Raw genomic sequence first — 27,906 nt, forward strand, 5'->3', positions numbered from 1 at the left:
CACCTCTTCTGATCTCTTCTCCCATCACTTGCATCTCCTGCCCAGATGCCACCCTCATCTGCTCCATTTCCTCCCTGTGAGCATCCAATTTAGTTTCTACCCCCATTCTGACCCCCTCTATCTGCTGCCCCAGTTTTTTAAACTTCCCTTTCCGCTTGGTCCCTCATGTCCCTCAATTTGCCTTCCATACTGTTTTCTAACCCCTCTAACCCCTTTTTCATCCCTTCCATTTGATTCTCTTGAGCGGCCATTCTGTTTTCTACCCCCGCTAACCCATGTTTCACCCCTTCTATCCCATTGTCTAACCCCTCTAATTTAGCTTCTAGCCGTTCCCCCATTTCCCCCATTTCGCCCCCCATTCTGCCCCCCAATCGCTCACTATCAGCCCTCATTTGCTCACTATCAGCCCTCATTTGCTCACTCTGAGCATCCATCCGATTCCCCAATTGCTGACTATTAGCCCTCATCTCGTCCTTCTGCAGGTTGAGGGACGCCTGCATTTGTACCATAAATTGCTCCATGAGGGCCTGCATTTGGGCCATCCCTCCCACTTGTGCAGCGGGTGCGGCCGCCGTAGCCATGTGCGAGGCGCCATTTTGCGCGCCCGCAACCTCGTGCGCGAGAGCACCATCTTGCGAACCTGCCGCCCTCACTGCTTCGCTCTCCTCATGTCCCTCAATTTGGTCCTGGATCGACCCTGCCTCACTCTCCTCTACCGGAACCCAGCCGTCTTGATCTGCCATAGCGCGACTTTCAAAATTCGGGTTTTCCTTTAAAAACAAAATAGTGGGGCGGCTTAGCCCAAATATTCAAAAGAATTGTGCATTTTGTGATACAAGCACCAAATTTGGCACACTAGTAGACTATCATATTATGAAAAGATCTGGATATTGGGCCATCTCAGATTCAGAGATTTGATTTTTGCAAGATTTGCAGATTTTGCAAGCTGAGATTGCAACGCCAGGGACGGCCGACTCCTTCCTACGAGCTGCCCACGTCACCCGCACAAGAAGAGCTCATAAAATCACTGCAGCGGCACTGCACATCCTGCAACGCCGTGCGTATGAACGCCACTGTATGACATATGCTGATGATGCAGAAGACCTGCCTGAGTTCGAAGACTGGTGTCACCAGAGAGGAGAAGACATTCCCAACTTTCAGTACTGGGCAACTGTGCTGGAACTAGAGATGTTGGTACTGGTCTACGTGCGTTCTCTGCGGCAGGCTTCATTCACGATGTACCTTGATGCCCTGACGGAACTGGTCCCATGGTTCCATGCCTTAGACCACACACACTATGCCAGGTGGGTCCCTGTTCACCTGAGGGACACGGTTGCACTCCCAATGAAGCACCCAGATGTAGCCAGAGAATTCAGGGCTGGCAACTTCACTGTACAGAAGACGAAGAAGGTGTTCTCTTCGATCCCAATCGAATCGAAATCTTGCAAAAATCAAATCTCTGAATCTGAGATGGCCCAATATCCAGATCTTTTCATAATATGATAGTCTACTAGTGTACCAAATTTGGTGCTTGTATCACAAAATGCACAACAGGTTTGCTATGCTGCTACACTAAAACAATTTCCAACTGCTTGTAATTTTGAGCGCGTTAAGCGCGCTTCGGGCCTCGTATCTCACTCCTCGACACCAATTGTTACGGATCGCGGTTAGATGTTATTTCGACCGAGCGGTGGTGTATTACCGCGACCTAACAGTTATTCCCCGACTCTTCCCCAACTCACCCGATTCCACCCGAACGTTGGCCAAATCGCACTACGCTAAATCAATGATTGGAAAGGACACAACGACTGGGATAAATGAAACGACGCAAGGGGTACAGTTCTCAAGACCTCCGGAGGAGGGTATAATTAGTGGTGGAGAAAAGGGGTAGATTACAAGGTAGAGTGAGGTAAAAGACACAGAAGAGATAGGCACTTAGTTACAGTCTTATCTTACCCCAGACAGACCACAGACAAACGGAACAAGGCTGACTTACACAGGCATTGATGGCAGGGAAGGACAGGCAGTCGATAGCACAAGGTGCACCTTGGCTCAGGGACAGGATAAAGCACGGTCCAGTCCAGAGATGCGGGGAGGTGTCACAGCGCTCGGAGGTGGCGTCTTTCTTTCTCCAAGCTCAGCGCGCATCTGACGTCACCTCCCTCTTCCTGCGCATGCTCAGCGGGGAGTGACACGCCCTCGGCTGGTTGGCTCCGCCCCAGATGGGACCGGTCCGCCGCTCCCATTGGGTGCGGGGGTTACCGGGCTCCGCCCTTGACGAGGAGCTGACAGGGAGCCCCTATTTGGTAACCCCGTCGAGCACATGTTCGATGGCGGCTCGCTGGGAAGGCCTCATGCCCTCCCAACACCCCCCTACCAACCAAGCCGGAGTGAGGACGCGCACTCCCTGTGCACGCCGCCGCCGTTGTTGTTGTTGTTGTTGCTGAACCGTGAGGAAGAGCTGCGGGGAGGTATTGGGAGGTCCTAAACTTCCTAACGGTGCCATACAATCACATTCTGGTGCAACGAAGGGTCAGAATTAATGGAAACGAGTCCTTAACTGACATAGACTAAGAATAACTAGCAAGATGTCCTATAGTTGTCTTACATGAGATGCGGTGAACCTGGGCACGACATTTAATGGGGGAAATAGGGGGAGGTCGGGTCTACAGAGTGTTGTTTACAGACAATGGGGCTAGGGAATGGGGGATTGGGGATAGTTTGGAAGTATTGAGGAAATAGGGGAATATTTACAAGCGGATATGGATGGATGCAAATCCCATATCCGCAACAATATATTTAATTAAAAGTTTGCCTGCGATATCAGTTTCTGTAGAAACTTGCAACGTTTTGAAATTTGAGAAATGACAAGATGGGGAGAGGTGGATCGGGCAGGGTTTGTGGAGGGTCAAGGGAGTTTTGGTTGTTGTTTTCTTTTTTCTGTATGTGTGCACATGCTAGTTTTAAACTTTCACTTTGGAAATACAAGAGAAGCAAAATCTAATCGCTATAAGCGTGACATGGACGTCATGTGTCATGGTCAGTTTTTGTAATACCTGATTTAGAACTTTGTGTCTATGGAGGAATGGGGAGCGATTGGTTTAATATTTCTACTTGCGATAAATTTTGGTGCACGGGCGTTTTTGATTGCTTACCATCCATGTGATTAAAGGAGGAAGTTACGTGGGGGGGGGGGGGGGGGGGGGCACGATCACCACAGGCCTTATCACCCAACCCAAAACGTCTGAATGACCAACTCCAATATTTTATTGTACATAGCTGGCCTAACGTGCCACAGGTACGCACACTCGCCTCTAAGCTATTTAGCCTGGGTTTGAATCCCGACACAGCTGTAAGCTGTCATCCCGGTGTTTCACTGGCAGGGTGATTCATCAATGTGTGCGCCGTCCTTAGGATGGACGTTAAGCTGTGCATCCTGTCTGCTGTTGGTGGACGTTATAAATCCCACGGTGATGTCCTTGTCGAAGAGTAGGTGAGCTTTCACCGTTACCCTGAACAAATTGCAAATTCTTGCCCTAACTGGGAAGGCAATGGCAAACCGCCTAGTATATCCCTTGGTAGGAAACTGCTTCGACAGCCCCGACGCTCTGTAACGGAGCATGATACATCATGATTGGGATCGATTGATTGTACTAGTACGTCTTGAAGACCTTTCAGTCTGTTTCCTGACTGACATTGGTAAAATGTACTTGGACAAAGATTTGCTTATTCATTTTTCCGTACCGAAGTACGTATGTTCGTGTGACAGGACTGATCATAACTGCAGAAAACAACATTGAAAAACAAATGATGATGGCTGTATTTGCTGTTTCAGAAAGAGGCCTCAGGATGACAACCCTGAGCCCTTTTGTTTGCACTTCCATCCCACTCTTAGATTATTCTTTCAACAAACATTGCGGAAACGAGCATCACCATCAACGACGTGGTTTTCGTTATCGACTCTGTCAAGTATGTTGCTTGTTGATTATACCGTTTGAATTTCTTTTTTTGTTTTCTGTCATCTCTAACCAGACTCAGTGGTGTAATGCTTAGTGTCCGCTTCCATTCTGGGAGGTCGGTGGTTCAAACCAAGGCTGAGTCATACCAAAGACGATAAATGGTACATGCTGCTTCCTTGCTTGATGTTCAGCATTGAAATGGATAAGAGCACGGACAATCCCCTTAGTTTGGCATCGGCGGGGAGGAGGAAGTTTCTCCTTCGTAAATGCCCTGCTGAGTGTGGTGAGAAGACGACGCCATTGTTGTGGCGTCGCTGGTACCCAGAGTGCCCCAAGAAGTGACAGCACTTCCCCCCCCACCCCCCCCCCCCCCCAAGTTCTGTGGATGTGTTTGGCTCATCTAACAGTCTTGTATCATGCCTCATGCATTCGTCTATATGTCCATGTGTGAGTGACTCTCCTCTTCCACCACCAATCTTCTTCCTTCACTTGCATACTGAGGACACTCGATTGTATTACATGCTGTCGTCATTGTTAAACTCCAAAAAGTTCCTCGTTCAAAATTCTGTACAGGTCATCCACAGATACCTGGAGCTTGTTTTTGTTTTGAGTGTCAGTGGAGTATAGCTATCAAGTTTCAGTATCCATTGAAACACGGAATAATGAGTATTCGTAAACCTGATGGTTAGGTTTACTACGTCTACTACCAAGATTTTGATGCATTTGTTTATCATTGTACAAAGTCGCAATTAGTTTAATTTATTGGTAGAACATATCTATTATTAGTCCACTACCGGTGTACGCGACTATATGTTTGCACTCTGTCCCTCCGTCTGTCTGTCAGTCTGTCAGTCCGTCATGCAAAGAACAGTTTTCCAGGCTTTTTTTCTAAACTCTCAATGCTAATGATTTCACACTTGGTACATGGTTTCCTTATGATAAGTTACAGATCAAGTTCGAACTTCACAACGTTTCGATCATTTTTGACAAAGTTATGGCACTTTGAACTTTGGTAATTTCCCCAACAGTTTTCCGGACGACAGACTGCCGGGAGGGGACATGTATTGCAGCGCAATACTCAGAATGCTTGTTGAAGAAACTTTGTAACTCTTTAACCAGCCATTAGTTTCAGAATGAATTTTGTAACCAACTTCCGGAGTTCTTATTTTCAAAAACAGTTTGAAGTGTAAGGAGCAAGACGGAGTGATATCCTGGCTCTGTTACAGACAAAAGGTAAAGATGTTTACGAGCCACAACAACATGACAAACTATGCGACTGTCTGGGCATCCAAGACAAACATCGAACAGAGATGTGGCCGTGCTGGTCGCGTACGCCCAGGCTTCTGCTTCCATCTTTGCAGTAAAGCTCGTTACGAAAGGTACGCAGGAATGTCGAGATATCCACTCTGCCTCCACATAATCCAACGTTGCATGTTCAAACCTCATATCTCTTCCTTCCTCCTTCCTCCGGCATAGGCTGGATGAACACATGACGGCAGAGATATTCCGGACTCCACTGCATGAGGTTTCTCTCACAATCAAGCTTCTCCGCCTTGGCTCTATTGGACAGTTCCTGGCAAAAGCAATCGAGCCCCCTCCCATGGATGCTGTCATTGAAGCTGAGCATACGCTTCGTGGTAAGACTATGGTGAACAATGCCTTTTTACCTGAAATAAAATGTGACATCTGTTTGGTCATTTTTACACATTTAACTTGGAGATACTTTCACAGTCCATATATGTGGATGGATTACCTACAAGCCAGATAATGTACCTGTGATTAGTATCTCGAGGAAACTCCTTGACTTGATTCTCTTTTGTCTTGACTTGATGTCACCAAAATCCAGGATCACTGCTTACTTCGATGTTGCATGTTCATACATCGTGTACCTAACTTTCTCCTTCCTCCAAAGGAGGAACTCATTCGTTCCTCTCTTTTTTCCCCGCTTGTGGAATCGACTCCCACACTCTTCAATCTCATTCATCCCTCCAGGTCCTCGCGACAGCTGCTCACCATCATCTAAGATTACCCCCATCTAAAACCATGATCTTTTATATCCATGTTAACCCCACCCCTTTCCCCATTCCCTCCACCCAATGCACCATTTTCCAATTTTTCAGTCTTTCCTTCCTAAGAGTTTGATGCTTCTTGGATCCTTCAAAATCATTTAAATATCCTGCGCTGAGGCTGAGTCTTTGGACCTATCACTTTCCCATCGCAGACAGGTCGGTGGTCTCTGTCTTCTACCACCTCCTTTCTGGGCTTGCACCCGATGCTCTTTCTGTGCTTTGGTCTGCAGCACTTCACAAATCTAGGCTTCATGGGAGAGTGGCCAGACAGAAGCCATTCCTGAGAAAAAGGCACATGTCAGCACATTGGAGTTTGCAAAAAGGCATGTGAAAGACTCAGAGAGCATGAGAAAAAATATTCTGTGGTTTGAAGAGACAAAAATTGAACTCTGGCCTGAATGCAAAGTACTACGTCTGGCGGAAACCGAGCACAGTTCATCATCCATCTAACACCATCTGTACCATGAAGCATGGTGGTGGCAGCATCATGCTATGGGAATGCTTTTCAGCTTCATGGACTTGGAGACTTGTGAGGATCAAGGGAACAATGAATGGAGACAAATACAGGAAAATCCTTGAGGAGAACCAGCTTCAGAGAGCAAAAGACCTCAGACTGTGGTGAAGATTTACATTCCAACAGGACAATGATCCCAAGCATACATTTTAAGTAACACTGGAATGGCTTCAGAACAAGAACGTGAAAGTCCATGAGTGGCTTTGCCAAAGCCCAGACTTGAATCCCATTGAGAATCATGTGGAAAGACTTGAATTGCTGTTCACCAACGCTACCCATCCATCTTGACAGAGCTTGAGTAAGTCTGAAAGGAAGAATGGGAGATACTCCCCAAATACAGATGTGCAAAGCTGATAGACATACCCAAGAAAACTCGAAGCTGAAATTGCTGCCAAAGGCGCTTCTACAAAATATTGACTCGGGGTTTACTACTTTTGTAAATTAGATATTTCTGCATTTCATTTTTTTATTGTTTTGTAAAAAATTATATTTTAAAAAAAATCCACTTTGTCTTATGTATAGATCAGTGACAAAAAAAATCTCAATTCATTCCATTTTAAATTCAGGCTGTAACGCAACACAATGTGAAAAAAAAACATCAGGGGGTGTGAATACTTTTTGAAGGCGACTCTCGGTACCCCCAGTATGTTTGCAAAATTTGGTGGAGATTGGGCAGCCATTTTGTTCTTGTCATTTCAGGCATGCATGAACACATACATATGGAAAATTTCCTTTTTCGTCTTTCTTTCCGTACCCTATAGAGTTGTCTGCACTGGATTCCATGGATGAACTTACCCCACTGGGACGCATCCTTGCCAAGCTTCCAATAGAACCACGGCTTGGGAAGATGATACTTCTTGGATGCCTTTTTCAGTGAGTATTGGATTAGAGATAGTGGATGGGATAGGTTTGGAGTTAAGGTAATGGTATGGATCTCAATTCTTTCAAATTCAATTTGGCTTTAAAGGAAATAGATTTGCTCAGAAAATATCATGAGACACACTGAGCTTGCTGTGCAAAGGTCAGAATTCCTAACCCAGGAATCGGTGACAATCCTTTACTTGGCATTTGGTTCTCAACAGAATTGGAGATGCGGTGTCATCCATTGCTTCTGCCACGTGTTTCCCGGAGCCATTCATCAGTGAAGGGCGACGACTGGGCTTCATCCACCGCAACTTCGCTGGCTCGCGGCACTCTGACCATTTGGCTTTGCTCGCTGTTTTTCAGGCATGGAACAATGCAAGGTGAGGGATGATGTTTCCTTGCTGGACAGCACCACATTCCGTTTGTTCACACTTCAGCTAGGGAGGCTTATAACCGTTAGATTAATGAACAAGATTAAATAATTAAATTGATATATGTGGGAAAATCACATGGCCAGACTAGGAATCGAACCCAGGTCCTCTGGAAAACCATACCAGTGCTCTGCCATCCTGACTGAGCATGTAATTTTCCCACACATTATGATTGCCACTCTCTGTCACTGCATCCAGGGCACTCGCTGCCAACCATAGGAGCACCTACGGCCTGAACACGAGGGGGTCTTCTTCCAATGGGGGAAAAAAATCCATGTCCTCCATTATAAACACCAATGGGGGTGTTGTGAAGCAATTCGATTAATGACAGGATTAAATAATTAAATTGATGTGTGGGAAAATTACATTCCCATACCAGGAATCGAATATCAATTTGCCAACACATATCAATTTGCTTATAACTGTTGTAGGTAGTCAGGGCCCTTAGGGATATTTTGGGGCCGTTTGGTTCAAATTCTTCCAAAAGCACCAAATTTGGCCCAGATGTTGCCCATGCCATACTCTTTCGATTTTTGACAGGCGCCAAGACGGGCGCCCCCCCCCCCCCCCCCCGGGGCCCAATATTGGCGAAATACTAAATGGCCGCCACCCGGATTAGAGGAAAATCAGTTAAATAACCAAAAGGGTTGGAATCATGTATGATACCACTTTTCAGGGGTTTTCGAGGTCGAGGAATCCAATTATGATATTTTGATGATTTGAGGTCAAGGTCAACCCTCAAGATCATCTTAAAGGTCATTTTTGAGTCAAACATGTCGGTTTTTGAGTTTTTTGTCAACATTTACGCGAGGTTCACCATTTTATGTTTCTGGGTTGGGTAATCGAACTCTGACCTTATTTTTGACAATTAGAGGAAATATTTACATGTCTATTTCCTAATTTTCAGGCATATGCAGTTCATCAGTCTAATTACAAAGGTACGGATTTTGATGTTTTATGAACTGTATGCCATATCCTTGTGTTTAATTTTTGTGCGATCATGATCCGGGTTCATGTATACATGATTGTATACATCTCATAAATATGACGTCATAGGTCATGTGACCTGGCGTCCTTATGGGATTTTATGAAAACCTTAAAAATGGATCCCTGCCTTCATTTTTCGATCGATTCATTTTGAACTTTGACCACTTATAGTACGCCATGTGATTGGATGCATATCCTAATTATGACGTCATAGGTCAGGTGACATGGCGGGATGGACCGGTATGGTCCCCGGATCATACCGCCCTTGGCGCCCGTCAAAAATCGAGAGTATGGCATGGGCAACATCTGCGCCAAATTTGATGCTTTTGGAAGAATTTGAACCAAAATATCCCTAAGGGCCCTGACTAAGGGTTTGTTTATACAATCGGTGCCCCCAGTTTTAATGGTAAATCAGTTTCTTAGGTCCCTCGAGTACTAAACCACCATTTAGGTATTTTGTTTTTATTTTTTTGGCAATATCCGAGCTGTATCTTGTGGCCGGCTGGGGCTTTTGGAATTAAACTTTGCATCAATAATCTGAATAGAAGGTATGTGGGATTGATATCATTTTTTTGGACCTTGGAGTAACATGACCTTATTTTAAGGTCATGCCCTAATTACATCACACCCCTCCGGGTTGAAGGCCAAGGTCAAATGGCCGTCAGAAAAAAAAATGCGTTTCTCTTTGTCATCTCTCAATTTTGCCAATGCAGATTCTCAAAGACCGCTCGGTCTTCAAAGATGTTCTTGCATCATAACAGTGGACCTGCACTGAGGTTGTGTACCTGAAAATTATTGTTTTGTGTCGTTGACCGAATTTATTTTGAATCGTGGCCTAATTAACAAAAAACACCTTTTTGATTATACCTTGAATAATGTTCTTCTGGTTTTAATGGCGTTTTTTTTTCGATAGATACCTGATGGGGACACATTTTCTTAACTTGCACTCCATCCCTAAATGTTGAAGGTCAAGGTCATATTGTGGTCCGAAAAAAAGAAAAATGACTATCATTGAATCGTGGGTGCCAGGGGAGGCTTACCCTTGGTGATCGTCCTAGATATCTACTTTAACATGTTCGTTTTTCGTTTTTTCGTTCGAAAAAAGTCTTTCGTTTTTTTCGTTCGCTTCCCCCACCCCTCTCCCTCCCCTTTTAAGTCAATTTCCCCCACCTCAATTCTTGTATTTGTATTTATGCAAACTTTAGTTGAATTTCAAAAACTAGTAAGTTGCCTGTACCTGCACGGGATTCTAAACGTGGTAGGAATGTTGTCAAAAATGCAAATGGTCTCTTCCGTCATCGAACCTGCAAGCTGAGATCAACATTTCGCATATTTTTTACCACATCTGATGCAATTTTAAATGTTGTTGAATTTAAATTTTAAATTTTAATCTTTTAATTTTAATCTGATGAAATTTGAATTTTAAATGTTGCAGAAGAACACGAGGTGCTCCTTTTGAAACCGTTTGTTTGACATATGTAGCTTTTTGATGCCTAGGGTCGTAATAAAAAATCGTATTGGTGTCAAAGCCAGTGACCAATTGCAAATTAATAGTATAATGTTTATCGATAGTGATCCTTCTTGTGATTTTTATTTACCATGTTTTGCTTCCACTAAAGTTGCTCAGTGTGGCTGGCATTTTCTTGTGTCCAGTATGAATAGATCAAGCTCTAGATTGAGAGCTTTCTTTCCCAGCCTTTTTAGAATTCTGGCAGCAGCTTGACGAGCTGCTTCTGACGTTGATGAAAACTTCCCAACTTTCCATTGACTGCATTGCCTGTGCTCGCAGGATGGAGTGCGAGGACGCTGAAATAGCTTTCTGCGAGCAGAAACGCTTGCACATGAGTAGCCTGCGTATGACCTGGGAAGCGAAGGTTCAGTTGAAGGATATTTTGAGCAATGCAGGCTTTCCTGACGGTCAGTTTCCATGACATGGGTTTCCGGTTTTGTATCGTTAATGAATGCAATTTGTTTTGGGATTGATAACGTAACAGATTAAGGGTATTGTAGTTGAGGAATTGTATTCTTAGATTATTATTTGATTTAGAACTGAAGCAATTTTATATTATTATTTAACCCTCTCAAGGAAAATCTTGTAAATGAAAATAAAATTGCTCTGCAAGATCAAGGCTCACTGAAGAGCAAGGTGACTGAGAGCAAGGTGACTGAGAGCATGAACAGTCTTTCTATGAAACTATGAAAGATCTGAGGGCCACACGGACGCCATCCTAATTTGGAGGTGATGTCGACATAATTTATGTGCATGGCGTCAGCGTCGTCATATCTCGGGCCAGTGCGTTCCTCATTAAATGTATTATTCCCAACTGCAAACGTCCTAACTTGTGATCAGCAGGGCATAGACGGTGTTCGTGTGGCAAACGACACTTGTTGCTAACAGGTCATGCAGGAAGTGTTATGGGACTCGATCTGTGCTTGCTGGTACCTCATCAAATTGGGGGGTTTGATTTGTGTGTGTATACATGCTGTAGTATGTATACATCCTGGGTTCGAATCCCGGTCAATCGCTGAATTAACGCCACGGGGGTTGACTCAGCCTGTCATCCTTCCGAGGTCGGCTAATTGAGTACCAGTACACTGGTAATTCCCTGTTTATCGTAAAAAGGCGACAAACAGGGTTGGCGGCAGGAAGGGCATCCGGCCGTAAAACATTGCTTCAAAAAGGGGACCAAAAAACAACAACAACCACGGTCCCCGAAAAGGCCAACCCCCGCTTTGCGGGGAAAAATGGCCTCTAAACGGTGGTTAATACATGCTGTAGTACTCCATATAAAATGGAGCACTGTAGTATTCCATATGTAGGGATGGCACGGGGGAAAAATGGCTGCCCCATCATTGTGTACAAAATGATATGCTTAAAAGCTACTATAGAGTGACGCCTTTCAAAACCATACCGTTTATTCTGGAACGTTTTCATAACCAACAAGAATGAAACAGATGCCAGAATACATCGCAAAATTAACGATTGATGCCTTGATGTTGGTAGGGGGAAGTTGAGGATTTGTGGTTGTGGCAGGAGGTGGGGGGGGGGGGGGGGGGGCTGGGATTTGTGTTTGTTTCAAACATTACTGAAAGCGACAATAAAAATAAAGTGACTGATGATATTGCATCAAGAAAAATGAAAATGCAAAATAACCAATCGGCAGCTTTTGAAACGCAGCGTGGGAAGTGACAGCCAGAAACGGGAGACACAAACGCATGCACAGACACAAAAGTTCATAACAAATTTGCATCGTTTACCCTGAGAGGAATAATGATGTTTTTACTTTCATTCATTTCATTGTATAATTTTTACGGAGTAGCCCATTGGGCAAAGCCATCTATAACAGTGTTTGTCCATCCGTATGTATGTATGTCCCCTCAAACGTATACCAATCAGAGCTGAGGATCTGGTCACATGACAGGGTGATGCGATTACGTCTGATGTCATTACGGCGTACGGCGGCTGACTCTCCATACACCGTCATTTTGATTTATATGCCGTTCATGCCAAACATATCGTTTATCTGTCATATCTGTCATATATTACAATCGCCATGCTCTACCTTTACGTTTTTCATTCAGTGTGAAACACAAACAAACCGATTGCTAAAATGACCATCAAATATCGAAAGCATCGATGTTACGGCTCTTCCAACAATACGTATAGTTCAATACGTTCAATACGTATAGGCCTTAGGCGTTATGCCTCACCTTCGGACAAATTAAGCCCATGTTTCTTAATACGGTAGTGCATCGTTTCAGTCGTATCATTTTCGTTATAATAATAATAATTGAGTAAATATGAACATAACACTTTAATCCCAATGTCATGAATACAAAGTCAATGGATTGAAGCGGTGTATGGTTCATGAATCGGTGATAAGCGGTGTACGGTACTAATATTAATAATCACAGAAGTAAGGAATTAGCCTCGGTTTTTTGTCCCCCGTCGCACCGCGGAGCGAAAGGGGGACTATGGTTTTCCCCTCCGTCCGTGCGTGCGTGCATGTGTGCGTGCATGCGTTGAACCTTGTGAGCGGAATATCTTGAAAAATAAATGAACTACTAACTTCTAATCCGGTGTGTGGGTGTATCTAGGCATAAGGAAGAACCCTATTGAAAATTGGGTCGCCACGTCAAAATCCAAGATGGCCGCCGCCATATATGTCTGAACCTTTGAGTGAAATATCTTGGAAAATAAACGAACTACTAACTTATAATCTGGTGCGTGGGTGTATCTACGCATAAGGAAGAACGCTATTGGAAATTGGGTCGCCACGTCAAAATCCAAGATGGCCACCTGCCATGTATGTCTGAACTTTGTGAGCGGAATATCTTGAAAAATAAGCGAAGTACCAACTTCTAATCTGGTGTGTGGGTGTATCTAGGCATAAGAACGAACGCTATTGAAAATTGGGTCGCCACGTCAAAATCCAAGATGGCCACCACCATATATGTCTGAACCTTGTGAGCGGAATATCTTGGAAAATAAACGAACGACTCACTTCTAATCTGGTGTGTGGGTGTATCTACGCATAAGGAAGAAAGCTATTGAAAATTGGGTCGCCACGTCAAAATCCAAGATGGCCGCCCGCCATGTATGTCTGAACCTTGTGAGTGGAATATCTTGAAAAATAAGCGAAGTACCAACTTCTAATCTGGTGTGTCGGTGTATCTAGGCATAAGGAAGAACGCTATTGAAAATTGGTTCGCCACGTCAAAATCCAAGATGGCCACCACCATATATGTCTGAACCTTGTGAGCGGAATATCTTGAAAAATAAACGTTCTACTAACTTCTAATCTGGTGTGTGGGTGTGTCTCCAACCCACTCGCAAATATTATCGACTCTTCCATGTTTCCTGCGTCTTCCACTTTGTCAACTCACATCACTTCACCGACAGGGGACCTAGGCGTAACGCTTGTTTTAATGGTAATATCATTTTCGAAATGTAACGTTAATATTATAGTAAATCTAATCGTAACACTAAACCCTTCGTAGTGACTGCAAACGTACTGGAAGTTAAAATATATCATCTACATATTTATTTAACGGCAGTTTTGTGTCCATTACGTCATTACGTCTATGATGTCATGACGACGGCTGACTCCACCGACTGACGTTTTAATTTACTGGTACACCCGCTCACTACGGGAGCTGCAGAAATGGTCATTCCACTTTGGGGTATATAGATTACAGTCGATCTCTGGTTGGGTCTCAAGAACATTGGGTGTGTGTTCATTTACCAAGTTTCTTGTGGAGAGATCGTCAAGTGGTTTAAGCATTTGAGCAAGCACTCAATTCAAAACCGTTAAGGAACGTCTAGCTTGGCAAGCGCTAGCTAGCTGCTTGCTAAATGAGCACACCTCCAACCCTTGTGGGGTATATAGATTACAGTAGATCTTCGCTCAGTTCTGTAAGTAAAACTTACCTCACGGATCCGTCGGGATTACTCCAAATTTCTTTGTTTAATGTTATAAACAACATTAGCCATTGTTCTGAAAAGCTAATCGTACGTGTTTGTGGTTCATAATATTTTACAAGCCCGGCTACGCCCTGTTAGACTTTTGGTCTTGTTTATGATGTAATTTATTAAAACGTGTTTTGTTTTCCAGCATGTATGGAAACGCAGGTTTGCTCTAATGTGGGTGTGGACAATAACCTGGATGTGGTGACATCCCTCCTCTGCATGGGTGTGTACCCCAACGTATGCTATCACAAGGAAAAGCGCAAGATCTTGACGACCGAGGGCCGAAACGCCCTTATCCACAAAACCTCGCTCATCTGCCCTTTCACTGGACAGGAAGTCTCGTTTCCATCGCCATTCTTTGTTTTTGGGGAAAAGGTCCGTTTGTGTGCCGAACCCTTGTGTTGGTTTTTTTATTTATATTTATCAAGGCTATTGTAGGGAAGAGCAGCATGATGTGGTTAAAAGGGAAACAAGTACAGATACATTCAAAGTACACCGCCCCCATGTCAAATAATTAAATATCCTCCAGAGCGGCATTGCTGGGGCGCCGCCTGACAATTCCGCCGTGCAGCTCATAGAGACTGTATTTGGAAGGAGAGGTGCACAATATTTGATTGATTAATTGCATAATTGAAATCAATAAAAGATTGTCATAAAATATTTTCTTAATCAATTGGCTAATAGCATAACTAAACCACTAGTGCTTCATCCGAAGATGTCACTTTTATAAATTTAATTAAATAACGCATTAATTAAAAAAATTAAATAATTAATTGATTAATCAATAAATAATGAATCGATTAAGTGATTAATCAATCGATCAAAAATATCCTTTGTAGCCACATCACTTGGTCACTGTCATGTCCAAATATTAGCTTCCTAGCTCAAAAGGTACCTGTGATATTGCCCAGATGAGAGAAAATAAATAAATAATTAATAATAAAAATAAATAAATAATAATAATAATAAAAATAAAATAATTAATCAATTCGCTAATATAACACATAAACCACCACCATTTCATCGGAATCTGTAACTTAAAAAAAAAAAGTAGTCATTAATCGAATAATTAAATAATTAACCGATTAATTGATTAATATCAATAAATAAAAAATAGCCTTTGCAGCCAAATCACTTAGTCATTGGCATGTCCAAATATCAGCTTCCTAACTCAAAAGGTGTCTGAGATAATGGCCAGAAGAGAAAGGAAATGTATAAGTACTTAATTAATTGCTAATAATTAAATAACATCAATTAATTGATTAATCAAAAATCAAAAAATACCGTTTTTGACAAAGTACTTCCTCACTATTGTGCCGAAATTTCAGCTTCCGAGCTCAAAGGATGGCTGAGATATCGCCCGGACAACCAAGAAAACAAGAAAGAAAGCAAGAAAACAATCGGTGAAAACTGAGTACTCCTTTTCAGCGTGCGTCATTGCCGAGCACCCTTCGGTGCCCGGCAATGACGTTATGCAGCGCCTGGAGATGGCATCGGAAAGGTGTGGTGTACAACAACCAGAGTGAAAACTGAGTACTCCCTTTCAGCGTGCGTCATTGCCGAGCACCCTTCGGTGCCCGGCAATGACGATATGCAGCGCCTGGAGATGGCATAGGAAAGGAGCGGTGTACAACAGGAGAATAATAAAATATTGATGTACCACTGCACAAGGAACTAAGTTGCAGTTACTATATAAAGTGTCGAGGCTCATGGTGGACCTAGAACACAGAATAGACCAAGATGTAGCATCATGAATAGAACACTAGAAAGAGGGGGGTTAGGTGGAACACAACAACACCACAGTTGAAGGAAAAATAGAGGGTGGGTTGAAGGTTTATAAGGGAAGTGGGGATGAATGATGGCAAGGGGAGGACACTGTGTGAACAAGATGGATACAGCCACAAACTCTGTCACAAAAGTGAAAGGAAAAATTGGAAACCTAGAAAGAGGTGGGCCTGAGATGGTTGATGAAGGTAGAAAAGATCAATGGTGTGGATGGGGGGATGAAATATCATGGTTGAACAGCTGTCTTGAGGCAATAGAGGGAAGAATGAGATTGAAGAGACTGAGGAAGCTACTCAGCTAAGAAATAAAGAGGAACAAATCAGTGGAGGTGAGCAGTGGAATTTTGGGAGTTTTACCATGGGGGCAGGGAGAGAAGTGGGATTACTAGCAGACCGCGTGTGACCTGCAGAAGCTGGGGGGAGGAGGGGGCATTACGAAAACGACAGATGCTGCGAAATGAGAAAGGAGGCAGAGGGACGATAAAGGCACCTGCTGTGGAGTGAGTGAGATAGGCCCAGAGACTCTTCATTGTGGGAGTTACCAATGATCTTGAGAGCCTTGTTTTCCACTGTTTCAAGCCAAGCAAAGTGTGATGCAGGGGTGTCAGCCCAGTGGGGAGAGCGGTACTCCATGAAGCTGCAGGTGAAGGACTTGGAGGTCGATAAAAGTTCAGATGTGCTAAAGAAAGGCTTTACACAATGGAGAATCCCCAATCGGCGACTGGTATGAGGGGCCAACTTCTTTATGTGGTTTGTAAGTCCCAAAAGTTTCAGTGAGGTTAAGGGAGTGTGGGCTATGGGGTGGGGGTGGGGGTGGAGAGGTGTGGACACGATATTTGAAAGCAAATAAAGAATTGAGGCATTCGGCCTTCTCACGAGCAGAGGCTCATTTCCCAGGTAATTATCCTGTTGATCAAATACGAATGCTGACGGCAGGAAGCGCTCTTCGCAAATAACACGATATTTTGAATGAACATATGTTTTCATGTTGAACATCTCTTGAGGTTGTAGTTCAGACCTCTGCTGATTTGGGGGGGGGCTCCATTGCTGATCCCCTTGGAGGCCCCTTGATACTAAATTGAGAAATCCAAGCAATTCTGCGATTCAAGAGATCAAGCAATTCTGCGGACCATCGAGTAGAAGGGCTGTATCGGGTTTCAGAGAAACCGGTTGGTAAATAACTGGACGAGTCGGGTTCCGGAGTTTCAGGGCCCAACTCTCCCCCAAAAAAATTGAGGCGAGTGGTTGTGTGGGCTACTGTCTTGTATTTGTCTCTCAGGTTTCAGAACAATCAGAACAGGATAAAGAAAAGCTGAATGAGGCACGTGCTAGATCTGAGACAAAATGGGCATGCTCACTTGCTGAAGTCTTAGGGGGTGGGCCAGACCCTCAGCCGGACACAAACTCAATAATACATCCCAACTGGGTATGGTTAAGAAACGGAAATGGGATGAAAACACATCACACAGTGACACAGTAATGAAGTGACAACAGAAAGACGCATCGGATCCAGTCCGGAAAACTCAGCTTTGATGAGCCGCCATTCAACATGCTCAGACCCAGAAGGTGAAAGGGAGATGGAATCAGCAGTTGTAGTACAGCTCAGAACTATAAATGTGACAGACCACGAGGTATTGATGAGCCATAGATTTCAATATTGTGTATCAAAAGGTGAAATAAAGAAGTAATTATATTGATTATAATGCAAAGGATGTTTTTTGGTAAAATCACCCATAAGATGATACAGTTGACTGTTGTTAAAACAAGAACGGCAGTCGGAGCACATACCTCGCCAGGCTGAGCGGAATAGTTTGTTTTGTATCCCACTGATGGCCGGATCTGGATTCGGACCTGAACCAAAATCGAATCTGCTTGTTCTTGTCACCTAACCAACTCGTCCACCAAGTTTTGTCATAACTCGTTCATACCTTTTTTAATATCACTAGTGCGTGCCCGTACGTGCGGGGAGGTAAGTGCGTGGACATACGCACGTTGACGTATGTACCAAAAATAAGGCCTCACTCTCCGGAAGTTCGCATATCGCAGTTACGATTAATCGCAAATTAGTTTTAATGGCCAATTATTCAATTTTTCAAACCACGAGGCAGAAACAACAAACACGCGGTTCCTTCGCTGTAGCTTAACCGTACGTACAAAGAAAAATTAAAACTTTCATCGTTCCTTCGCTCTCGTCCTTCGCTGTTCCTTCGTTCACATACAAAACGAATGTGTTTGCTAAATAAATGGCCATAACTTGGTAACCACTTGTCCGATTAATAGCAAACCTTGAAAAGGCACATCCTCAGGTCCCCAGCAATATACCTGGCATGTTTCACTTAGATCGGACCAGTGGTTGTCGAGAAACAGCGGTTACAGACATACACACAGAGATTGCTTGCATTATAGAGAGATGTATGTATGTATGTATGTATGTATGTATGTATATATATATATATATATATATATATATATATATATATATATATATATATATATTGTTTTTTTTCGCCTGATCTCTCAATGGTGAGGAATCACTTAAAAAATTAAATAATTCTCATATCCGAATCCATATTCAGACTTGCACCTAAATCGAATCTGTTAGTCCTTGTCACACACCCAACCTGTCCACCAAGTTTTGTCCAAATCTATCCATAACCTTTTGAGATATCCTGCTATATATCATTTTTGGCCCTATCTCCCAATGGTGAAGAATCACTTGAATTCCACTAGCCGGATCTTCACCAGAATCTAATCATTAAGTCCTTGTCACAAACAGTACCACTCACCAAATTTCATCCGAATCCGTCCACAACTTTTTGAGATATCTTGCTCATAGACAGGCAGACAGTGATGAAAACGCAAAGTCCTCCCACCTTCGGTGGTGGAGGTAATGAGGTCTTTGAGATGAATTTTGTTAATGAAATAGCAATAATTACTATAAATTTTAAGTTTCATCCTTTTTGCAATTATCTTGTCAGAATTCATCACAGACTATTCGTTTAGGATATGTAGTCCTGACTGGATGTAACCATGCAATACACACACCTGTATCATCCACTCCAATTGAATGTTTAGTTGAGGGATGGTCCAAAGTGTTTGCTGGGTTACATCATGATCTCTGTGAGTAAGCAACCACCACGTATAAAATGTCTATCTTGATGAGGCAACTGCTGAATTGTGTGACATGTTGGCACAAGTTTACAGGAAAAATTACAATTTTCACATTCTGAAACGCTTCATTTTATTTTTTTCAAAATTGAAAGATGCAAACATAGCCTTCTGCTCTTTGACCATGAAATGATGCTCCTCTCGTCCCCTCCCATTCCTCCTCCCAGATCCGTACACGAGCCGTCTCTGCCAAGACCATGACTATGGTGACTGCCCTGCAGTTGCTGCTCTTCGGCAGCAAAAAAATCGTTTCGGAGAATGGACTCATCATATTGGATGACTGGTACGGACCACACAGTTTAACACTTAAATATTCTTCATTCACTTGGATCTTACCATTCCGAATACATGTCTGGAGATCATTTGAATTGGCCAAATTTTTTTCCTCCTATTTGGCAGACTGTGTATTGTTTGATATGGTGACGCATTCACAACACGTTATGAATCCCATTTGCCAATATGACCATTTTGAATATAATAATTTGAATACAGTCTGCCTTGAGTGTTTAGTATACAGCAGAAAGCTGTGAGCATTTGAAAAGCTTCACCTTCCAAGCAAACTCTACTAATTACAGTAAGGGACACTACACTGCTCACGTGCTGTCTGACCCATTATGGAGCTCGTACCGGGAAGTGCATTCAGGGCACAAGGGACTGCTGAAACCCCCCTGACCCCAACGGCATGTGAAACTTCGTCTATCGACAGATGCACCGCATTTTTTTTTTTTTGAGCAGATTCCAGACAACTGCAGGTTGTAACTGGGATATCGTGCCATGCCGTACGTGTATATCGTTTTTGGCCCGATCACTCGATGGTGAAGAATCACTTAAATAATTCTCGTATCCGGGTGGAAATTCCCTGTGAAGATGTCTGCCATTGCTATCCTCTGTATTAGCTTGATCTCCATCTCCATCTCTAACTCCATTGAGGTCTTCGGCATAATAATTTATTTTGGACTGCGGAACTTTTCAATAAATTTGTGTTCATCACTTGCAAAATCGAAGATTTTTCAAGTATATTGGTCGGTTCAGTTTGTTATTCTGTCTGTCTGTTTGTTTGTCTGTCACTCGCCTACAGGTCACAATTCTAAACCGATCGTCATGAAACGTCACAAAGATGTAGAGGCCATCACAATTGAGAAGCCTATTGATTTTGAGGTCGTCAAAGGTCATTTGGAGCTCAAATTTCTAAAATCACCATTTTTCATCCAATTGACTTGAACATTGAACAGTATTTGCAAATTGAGTCACTAAATAGGGAAACCAACTATTTTTGAGGTCAAAGGTCAACTCAAGGTCAAACTTCTAAAATCAATTTTCATCTGTAAAATCGTCACTTTTCATCTTATTGAAAATGAAACGGTGATTAAATAGCGCAGCCCTGAATTGGTTAACCAACTTTTTGAGGTCAAAAAATCAAAGGTCAACGATGTTAAACTTCTAAAATCATCAATTTTCATCTGAAAAATCGTCACTTTTCATCCGATTGACCTGAGCTTTGATCAAGATTGTCAATTTTAATCTTGTGGACAATTTGCTGGATCAATGGTAACCTTTTTTTGAGGGGTGGGGGTGGATTTTGCAAGTATTGTGCTCTGCATGACGTCGTGTTTTTATGTTTGTACCTCTGTTGTTGAGTTTCTGAACTCCACGTTGGAGTCCATCGTATAGTAGCATAAGCAAAAGGATGCAGGTTTTAATTATTGCATAGCGAAGTGATAGTGTTTCCTCCATCTGAATAACTGGAATACTCTGTGGTGAAAATAGCTCCAACTTACAAAAAAGGGTATATTCAAATTGTTGGCATTAATATTTGCAAGAATGGTCTTTAAAAGCTCTATTTGAATTAATGATTTTATTCTGCTTGTTGATAGAAATAATATTTGATTACAAAGTGGAAAAGTAATAAATGCATACATTTCTACCAACGCCATGCAGGATCAAACTTCAAGTCCCACACTCAGTTGCTGCAAACATTGTGGCTATTCGTGGAGCTGTGGAAGAACTCTTGTTGAATATCACCACCAACCCTGAAATCCTTTCGGAATTGGACCCTGTGCAGCAGAAGATTGTTAATATCGTTCGCATTATTTCACGACCGAGCTCTGCTGGGATCAGCCTCGCAAACACTGGATCTGCACAACGGTAGATGGACAATTGATGTTGAAAGTATGATAGTCTGAGTTTTCCGTTGTGCTGAACTTGTTAAATACAGAATTAACTAGAACAGCATTCGGTGTTCGAGCACAACTAGAACAGAGCCAATACCTAGAACAGAGCAGAACAATTTACGTTTTGTATCTCACTGATGGGCAGGATTTGGATCCAGATCTGAACCAAAATCTAATCGGCTTGTTCTTGTCACCTACCCAACTAGTCCACAAAGTTTTGTCATAATCTGTCCACAACTTTTTTAAATGTTGTGCTGAATATCGTTTTTGGCCTCATCTCTAAATGGTGAAGAATCGCTAAAAAAATTATATTACGGGCAAGTCCAAGGTATTTGTTCCTCTGGTGCTAATTTTTCAAGTTTGATAAAATATGGTGACCTAGGTGTCATTTTGAAACTAAAAAGTTGAATTTTGCAAATCTTTTTTTAAAATGAGAATTTTCACCATGTGAAGAATTATATGCAAATATATTTGCATATTATGCAAATTATGGTAATGTATGGGACACTTCAAAAGTATGCAAATTTAAGCATATACCTCACTGTGCAAGAATATGAATCCATTTATCTGGTGACCTTAAGTTTATAGCAAGACTTAAATAATTTGGAAACCTGAAATTCAGAGGTCATTAAATATGCAAACTAGAACGGCACTCAGTAGAGAGCATACCTCCGCCTGGTTGTCGCATGGCTTAGTGATGTCGCAAGGCGGGGAGTGAGTGGAGTTAATAAAAAAAAAAAGTTGGAGGGTGCTCGGGCAGAGAGGAGGGTAGTGGAGAGAGAGAGAGAGAGCAGACGAGAGTATTCGGATGAGAAAAATGAGCAGACTTCTTATCGCGCAATCCTCTCCCGCTCCGACTAGCAAGAGCATGGTTTCCTGTAGCTCCCACATTGGTCCACCCTCTGGTGTGCAAAACCCTCGTGGATATGCGACGTTTGAACGGGCAGCAACATACTATTCCTTTGTCTCGTCCCGCTCAATTGTCACGTGATTGAGGCATTAAGTTAGATAATAAGGGTTTCCCTCCATTTTCTTTATTTTTTTGTGGGTTTTTCTTCTTCTTTTTGGTGTGTGCATGATTGGTTTGCAGAACTGCAACATTGCAGAACTGGTTTGTGGAAGATTTCAAAAACAATTTAATCTTAAAAACTCACCCTCTGGCACCTCTCCCTCTTCTTTTTCAGCCATGGTGATGGACCTCGGCCTCCAAAACTATCTCGCCTTGATGGTCCAATGAGAGGCTATAGCCGTGGAAGATTTCAATCTGGAGGTTTTGGTCAGCGAGGCTTCAGAGGCGGATTCAGCCGAGGAGGAAGCTTTGATAGTGGAGGCTTTATGTCTGGACGTGAGTTGGTGTATACATCATGTTTATGGTATTTTAATATTGCATAGTCCATTGAATATTGAGATTTGGAACAGTTTTAAATATTTTTATAGCGTTTTGAGGGCTATCTGAGGAAAATTTTCCTGGTTGTACTGCAGAAAGAATGCTAGATGTTTAAAGCGTCTGTGACTGATTATTACTTATCAGGAATTGCCCTCAGGTTCGAATATTATCAGGGATTAAAATTGGATTCTTACAAATGCATAATAAGCAAACAAATTCAGGTGATCAATAAGAACCACAAAAAAAAAAATCAAGAAACCCAGATTGCCATAGGTGTAGTATCACTACTGGCCAGTCACTGGGCCGATTTATCTGTACAAATCTCAGATAATTTATTCATGAGTGAATAACCCATTCATTTGATGTTCACCTATATGAGATTGATAGCACTCAGGGAAAGACTCTGACTTTATCAAATAAAAAACACCTAGCAAATATAAATACTAGGATAGAGAACAAACCGAGTACAGAAACATGCAACCAAAATCCACCCCCCTTGAAAGAAATCAATATTGTGCGGTTTTCAGCGACACTGCTCATTCAAGAAAAAGAAAAAAAGAATAAACAACATGACAAAACTAGATGGTATTCATAGAATACTTACCCTGCGCAGTCAACTTGGTGTGAGCCAACTCTTCTGTTTTCAAACGTTTCTTTTTTTTTGATCCAATATGGCTGCCAGACCACGTGAGCGATGACATCATAAATTTATATTCTCTAATATAATTGTTGTATATATCATGCTCAATAAATTTCAAACTGATCAGACTAAGCATTGTCCCTGTCGAATATTACGTCGTAATTATGGCACCAATGTCATCGTTAACACCTATTCCCCATATGGAGTTATTTACAATGAGCCACATTTCAATTTTTTCCATAGAGCGGTTTTGGAGATATAGAGGTGCAACGTTTTTCGGTTTTTCCAAGATAACACCTGTAACACATGACCTATGACGTGATGATTTATTATTAAAATATTCTAAAGGAGGAGGTGCTCCTATGGTGAAAATTTCGTGCCCATCAGACCAACAGTTGCTGAAAAAAAAAATCGTAATGATCGAATGGATAAATGTTGTATTTGTCGAATTATGACGTCATAATGAAGGCACCGATGACCATCATTAACATATCTTATTCCCCGTGGGGAGTAGTTGACAATGAGCCAGGTCTCAATTTTTCCCATAGAGTGGTTTCAGAGATATGTGACTGGCTCTGGCAAAAGCAGACACTTGGGGGCAAAAATCAAAATTGAGATTTTGATATCTGATTCCCCATGCTTTTCGCTTTCATTTGATATATACATTATGTTAATTAGATGAAAATTAACGAAGTTATGGTATTTTAATGACAATTAGATTTTTGTTTGAACAACGGAGATAATTAGGTTCAAAGTTCACAACACAGTTCACACTCACAAATAATGTGCACAGGTAGTGCTTTTCATTCATACCAAACATGTATGTCAGGGATCTCCTTCGAATTACGATGTATGGCTCATAGTAAAACATCGAAATTTCACAATCTTCGTGACTTTCTGAGCACATTTCGAGACTGACATTTTAGATTCTTCATCGAATTTCACAACTTTTCTGTTGTTTCTTGGAAAAATGTTTTGGTGCATAATAATCTAGAGAAGTTACTCTTTCTGTCCATACAAAAATCTCAATTTGGTCCCTGTGGTCATATTTTGACTCTTCGGCTTTTTCTCGCTAAGAGAAATGCCCCCAAGTGTCTGCTTTTGCCAAAGCCAGTCACATATGGAGGTGCGAAGTTGTGTTGATTCGATGAAGCAAAACAACGCAACAATGAAGCGTTGTACTTGTCGAATGATGACGTCGTAATTAAGGTGCCGATGACATTAACATATCTTATTCCCCAAGCGGAGTACTTGACAATGAGCCATGTTTCCATTTTTTTTCCATGGAGCGGTTTTGGAGATATAGAGGTGCAACTTTTTTTCGATTGTCCAAGATGGCGCCTGTACCACGTGACCTATGACGTCATAATTATCATTTTTTAAATTCCACAGAAGGAGCCGCTCATATTCTGAAAAATTAGTGCCATTCGGACTAACAGTTGTAGAGGAAATTTTTTTTTTTCAAACTGATCAGATCAAGCGTTGTACTTGTCGAATTATGACGTCATAAGGCACCAATTACATCATCATCAACATATCTTATTCCCCATGGTGAGTACTTGACAATGAGCCATGTTTCCATTTTTCCCATTGAGCGGTTTGGGAGATAGAGGTGTAACGTTTTTCCAAGATGGCGTCCGTACCATGTGACCTCTGACGTCATTATGAATAAGAAATTCTACAGGCAGAGGCTCTACTATTGTAAAATTTCGTGTCAATCGGACCAACGGTTGCCGAGAAAATGAATTTTAAAAATGCAGACACTGCACACGTACGGCACACGTACGCAACCGAATGCCTAACCCCTGATTTTCGCTTCGCAAGCACTGGGTAACTAGTCCAAGTCCCCACAAAGAGAAGACAAACATCAGCATAGAAACAGAGATGAGTGACAGAAAACAACTGAGAAAGGAAGCAGGACAAGTACAACAATTCAATTAGAACGGCGCTCGGTAGAGCACACCTTCGTCAGGCTGAACACTTACGTTTTGTATCTCACTGATATACGGGCTAGACCTCCTTTTTCTCGTCCGTACCACGTGACCTCCTTTTTCAGCAAACACATATCCGACTGAGACAAAACTTTCAGGGTAGGAGGGACACTCATGCAGAACGTTTTTATGATAATTGTGCCATCAAAGATCACGTGGTATGGCCGCCATCTTTCATTAAGCGCAAATAATTTAAAAATATTAATCAGAAACCGCTGAATGGAAAAATTTGAATGTTGGCACATTGTCAAGTATTCCCAATGGGGAACAAAAGCATGATAATGATATCGTCGGTGAAGTGGTATACCAGCCATAAATGTTTTCATCAAATTCCTTATCCTAAAAATCTAAAATAGCATGCACATGATTTATGGCGCTCGGTAGATTTGTATTGAAATATTTGTATTGAAATATTAAATTTATGACATCATAGGTCACATGGTTTGGCAGCCATATTGGATTTAACCTAAAACTTAAATAAAAAAAAGATCTCCCAAGCCACCAAAGCGATCGACTCAAAACTTTACATGTCATCAGCTAAGCATGGCAGTTATAAGTTGATCATGAAAACGTCATCGGTCACATGGTGTGGCAGCCATATTGGATTGAAGGAAAATATTAAATAATTATATCTCAGATGACAATTGTAAAGTTTTGCATCAATAGGGTAAGCGGTTTCTAACACCATTGTTGCATATGGCTTGAAAATGATGATGTAGGTCACGTGGTTTGGCAGCCATCTTGGATAGAAAACAAACCTTATCCAATCAACACGAAACTTCACAAACATGATCCCCTACCCATACATATGCAGAGTGCCCCCTTCGGTGCCCAGCGATGACATCGTGCAGCAGCTGGAGATTGAATAGGAAAGGACCGGTGTACAAAAGTTTGGGTTAAATTAGAAGCACCTTTGTCGTTTTTATTGGATAGTTTGCATAATTCTTAGGATTGCTCCTGAAACATTTATCTGTTTCTGTGAACCCACACAACGGAGGTTCATATCAAACTTGCATTGCTATTCCTGCACATTCCAGGTGGATTCGGAGGCGGAGGTGAAAGCTACGGACGAGGTCGTGGTGGAAGACGTTTCAACACGAACCAGTTCGGTTTTCAGGGGAGAGGTGCAATGCAAGGAAGTGGGTTTGGGAGCGACAACGGAGGAATGTATGGCAGTGGTACGAGTGATTTTGGAAGCGCGAGTGATTTTGGAAGCGCGAGGTCGATGGGTGGAGGTTCGGGCATGGGATATGGTCAATCTATGGGTGGCTTTGAATCCAGGCAGGCAGATGGTGGTGGTGTTGGTGGTGGTGTTGGTGGTGGTGGTGTTGGTGGTGGTGGTGGTGTTGTTGGTGGTGGTGGTGGTGGTGGTGGTGGTCGTGGTGGTCGTGGTGTTGGTGGTGGTGGTGGTCGTGGTGGTAGGGGGTTTTGGAACCAGGGAAACAGGTGGTGATGGTTCATATCAAACCTCATACTGCCTCTAAGTATAATCTGGGCCTATGTACCGAGGCTGTAAAAGCATTTCACCTCATGCAATGATAACAGGCTAACCTGCCATTTTTTTGGCCATCCTGTTGAGTTAACTGAACAGTTTAATCAATTGTGGTGTTTTACGAAAAGGTGGTTATTTTCTTGAAACATTATTTTTGCAGACATTTGACATGCATGTTCATATTGGTTATTGTTAAAAAGGGAACAAGATGTTAATTCAATGTTATTTTGTCATTCCTTTGATTTTAAGCTTTTCGGGGAATTCTAAACCTCGCTCGCATGGTTCCACGACTGCCTGCTTCTCCATCTTGTTTGAAGTTAGTTATAATTGACTAACTTTAGGAAAAGAACAATTGGGTAAACAATGTAGAAACCTCGATGTAAACTCTTCAATGTATAGTTGTTTTTTTGTCACTTGTTTTTTTATTATACAAACTGCTTCAAGTACATTTTTGAATTATTTCTGAACCAGCGTGCGTGTGCTTCGTTTGCATCAAATTGGTTGTCTTTGCGACCAATAAACAATTTTATCCCTGATGGTAGTCTTTGATCCCGGTGTGTACCCCGATTTAGAAGAGGTACACCGTATCCCTGCGCATCGTAGGAGGCGACTAAGGGTTGGCGTCAGGAAGGGCATCCGGCCACAAAAACAGCGCCTCAAAACAGGGAACCATGATTGTCATGGGGCCCGCAAGGCCAACCCCCGCTCTAGCGGGGAAAATTTGCCTTAAAAACGATCATTCATTCATTAATTGTGGTCTTTGATCATACAGCATGTGATCCAGTCTGTCTGACCCATTGTCTGAAAAGCCCGTCTTCTTGGAAAAAAGTGAATGGGAGGGCAGTGGGTGGGTATGGGGAGCTCAAGGACTGTGGCTGGAGAGGTTTTATTTTTTATATTTTACTATGATTGAAAGTCATGGAAGAACTGGAGCAGAATGGAAGGGAAGAAAATGGAAAGGGAGGAAACACCAACAGCA

General features: G+C 42.4%; 1 protein-coding gene across 2 annotated transcripts in view; it reads left to right on the forward strand.

Annotated features, from left to right (window-relative positions):
* Positions 1 to 27,463, forward strand: part of DHX9 (DExH-box helicase 9) — a 101,162-nt gene extending 73,699 nt beyond the window's left edge. For both annotated transcript variants that reach the window (XM_078774875.1, XM_068109648.2), the window contains 11 exons: positions 3,896 to 3,969; positions 5,186 to 5,338; positions 5,436 to 5,596; positions 7,304 to 7,415; positions 7,625 to 7,786; positions 10,614 to 10,741; positions 14,440 to 14,669; positions 19,414 to 19,529; positions 21,185 to 21,391; positions 22,602 to 22,762; positions 26,473 to 27,463. In XM_078774875.1, the coding sequence (XP_078631001.1) occupies positions 3,896 to 3,969; positions 5,186 to 5,338; positions 5,436 to 5,596; positions 7,304 to 7,415; positions 7,625 to 7,786; positions 10,614 to 10,741; positions 14,440 to 14,669; positions 19,414 to 19,529; positions 21,185 to 21,391; positions 22,602 to 22,762; positions 26,473 to 26,888 (1,920 nt within the window). In that variant the 3' untranslated portion in view covers positions 26,889 to 27,463. The remainder of the gene's footprint in view (positions 1 to 3,895; positions 3,970 to 5,185; positions 5,339 to 5,435; positions 5,597 to 7,303; positions 7,416 to 7,624; positions 7,787 to 10,613; positions 10,742 to 14,439; positions 14,670 to 19,413; positions 19,530 to 21,184; positions 21,392 to 22,601; positions 22,763 to 26,472) is intronic.
* The last annotated feature ends 443 nt before the right edge of the window (positions 27,464 to 27,906 follow it).

This window comes from Myxine glutinosa, chromosome 3, assembly GCF_964187855.1.
Source record: "Myxine glutinosa chromosome 3, kmMyxGlut1.1, whole genome shotgun sequence".
Taxonomy (NCBI): Eukaryota; Metazoa; Chordata; class Myxini; order Myxiniformes; family Myxinidae; genus Myxine; species Myxine glutinosa.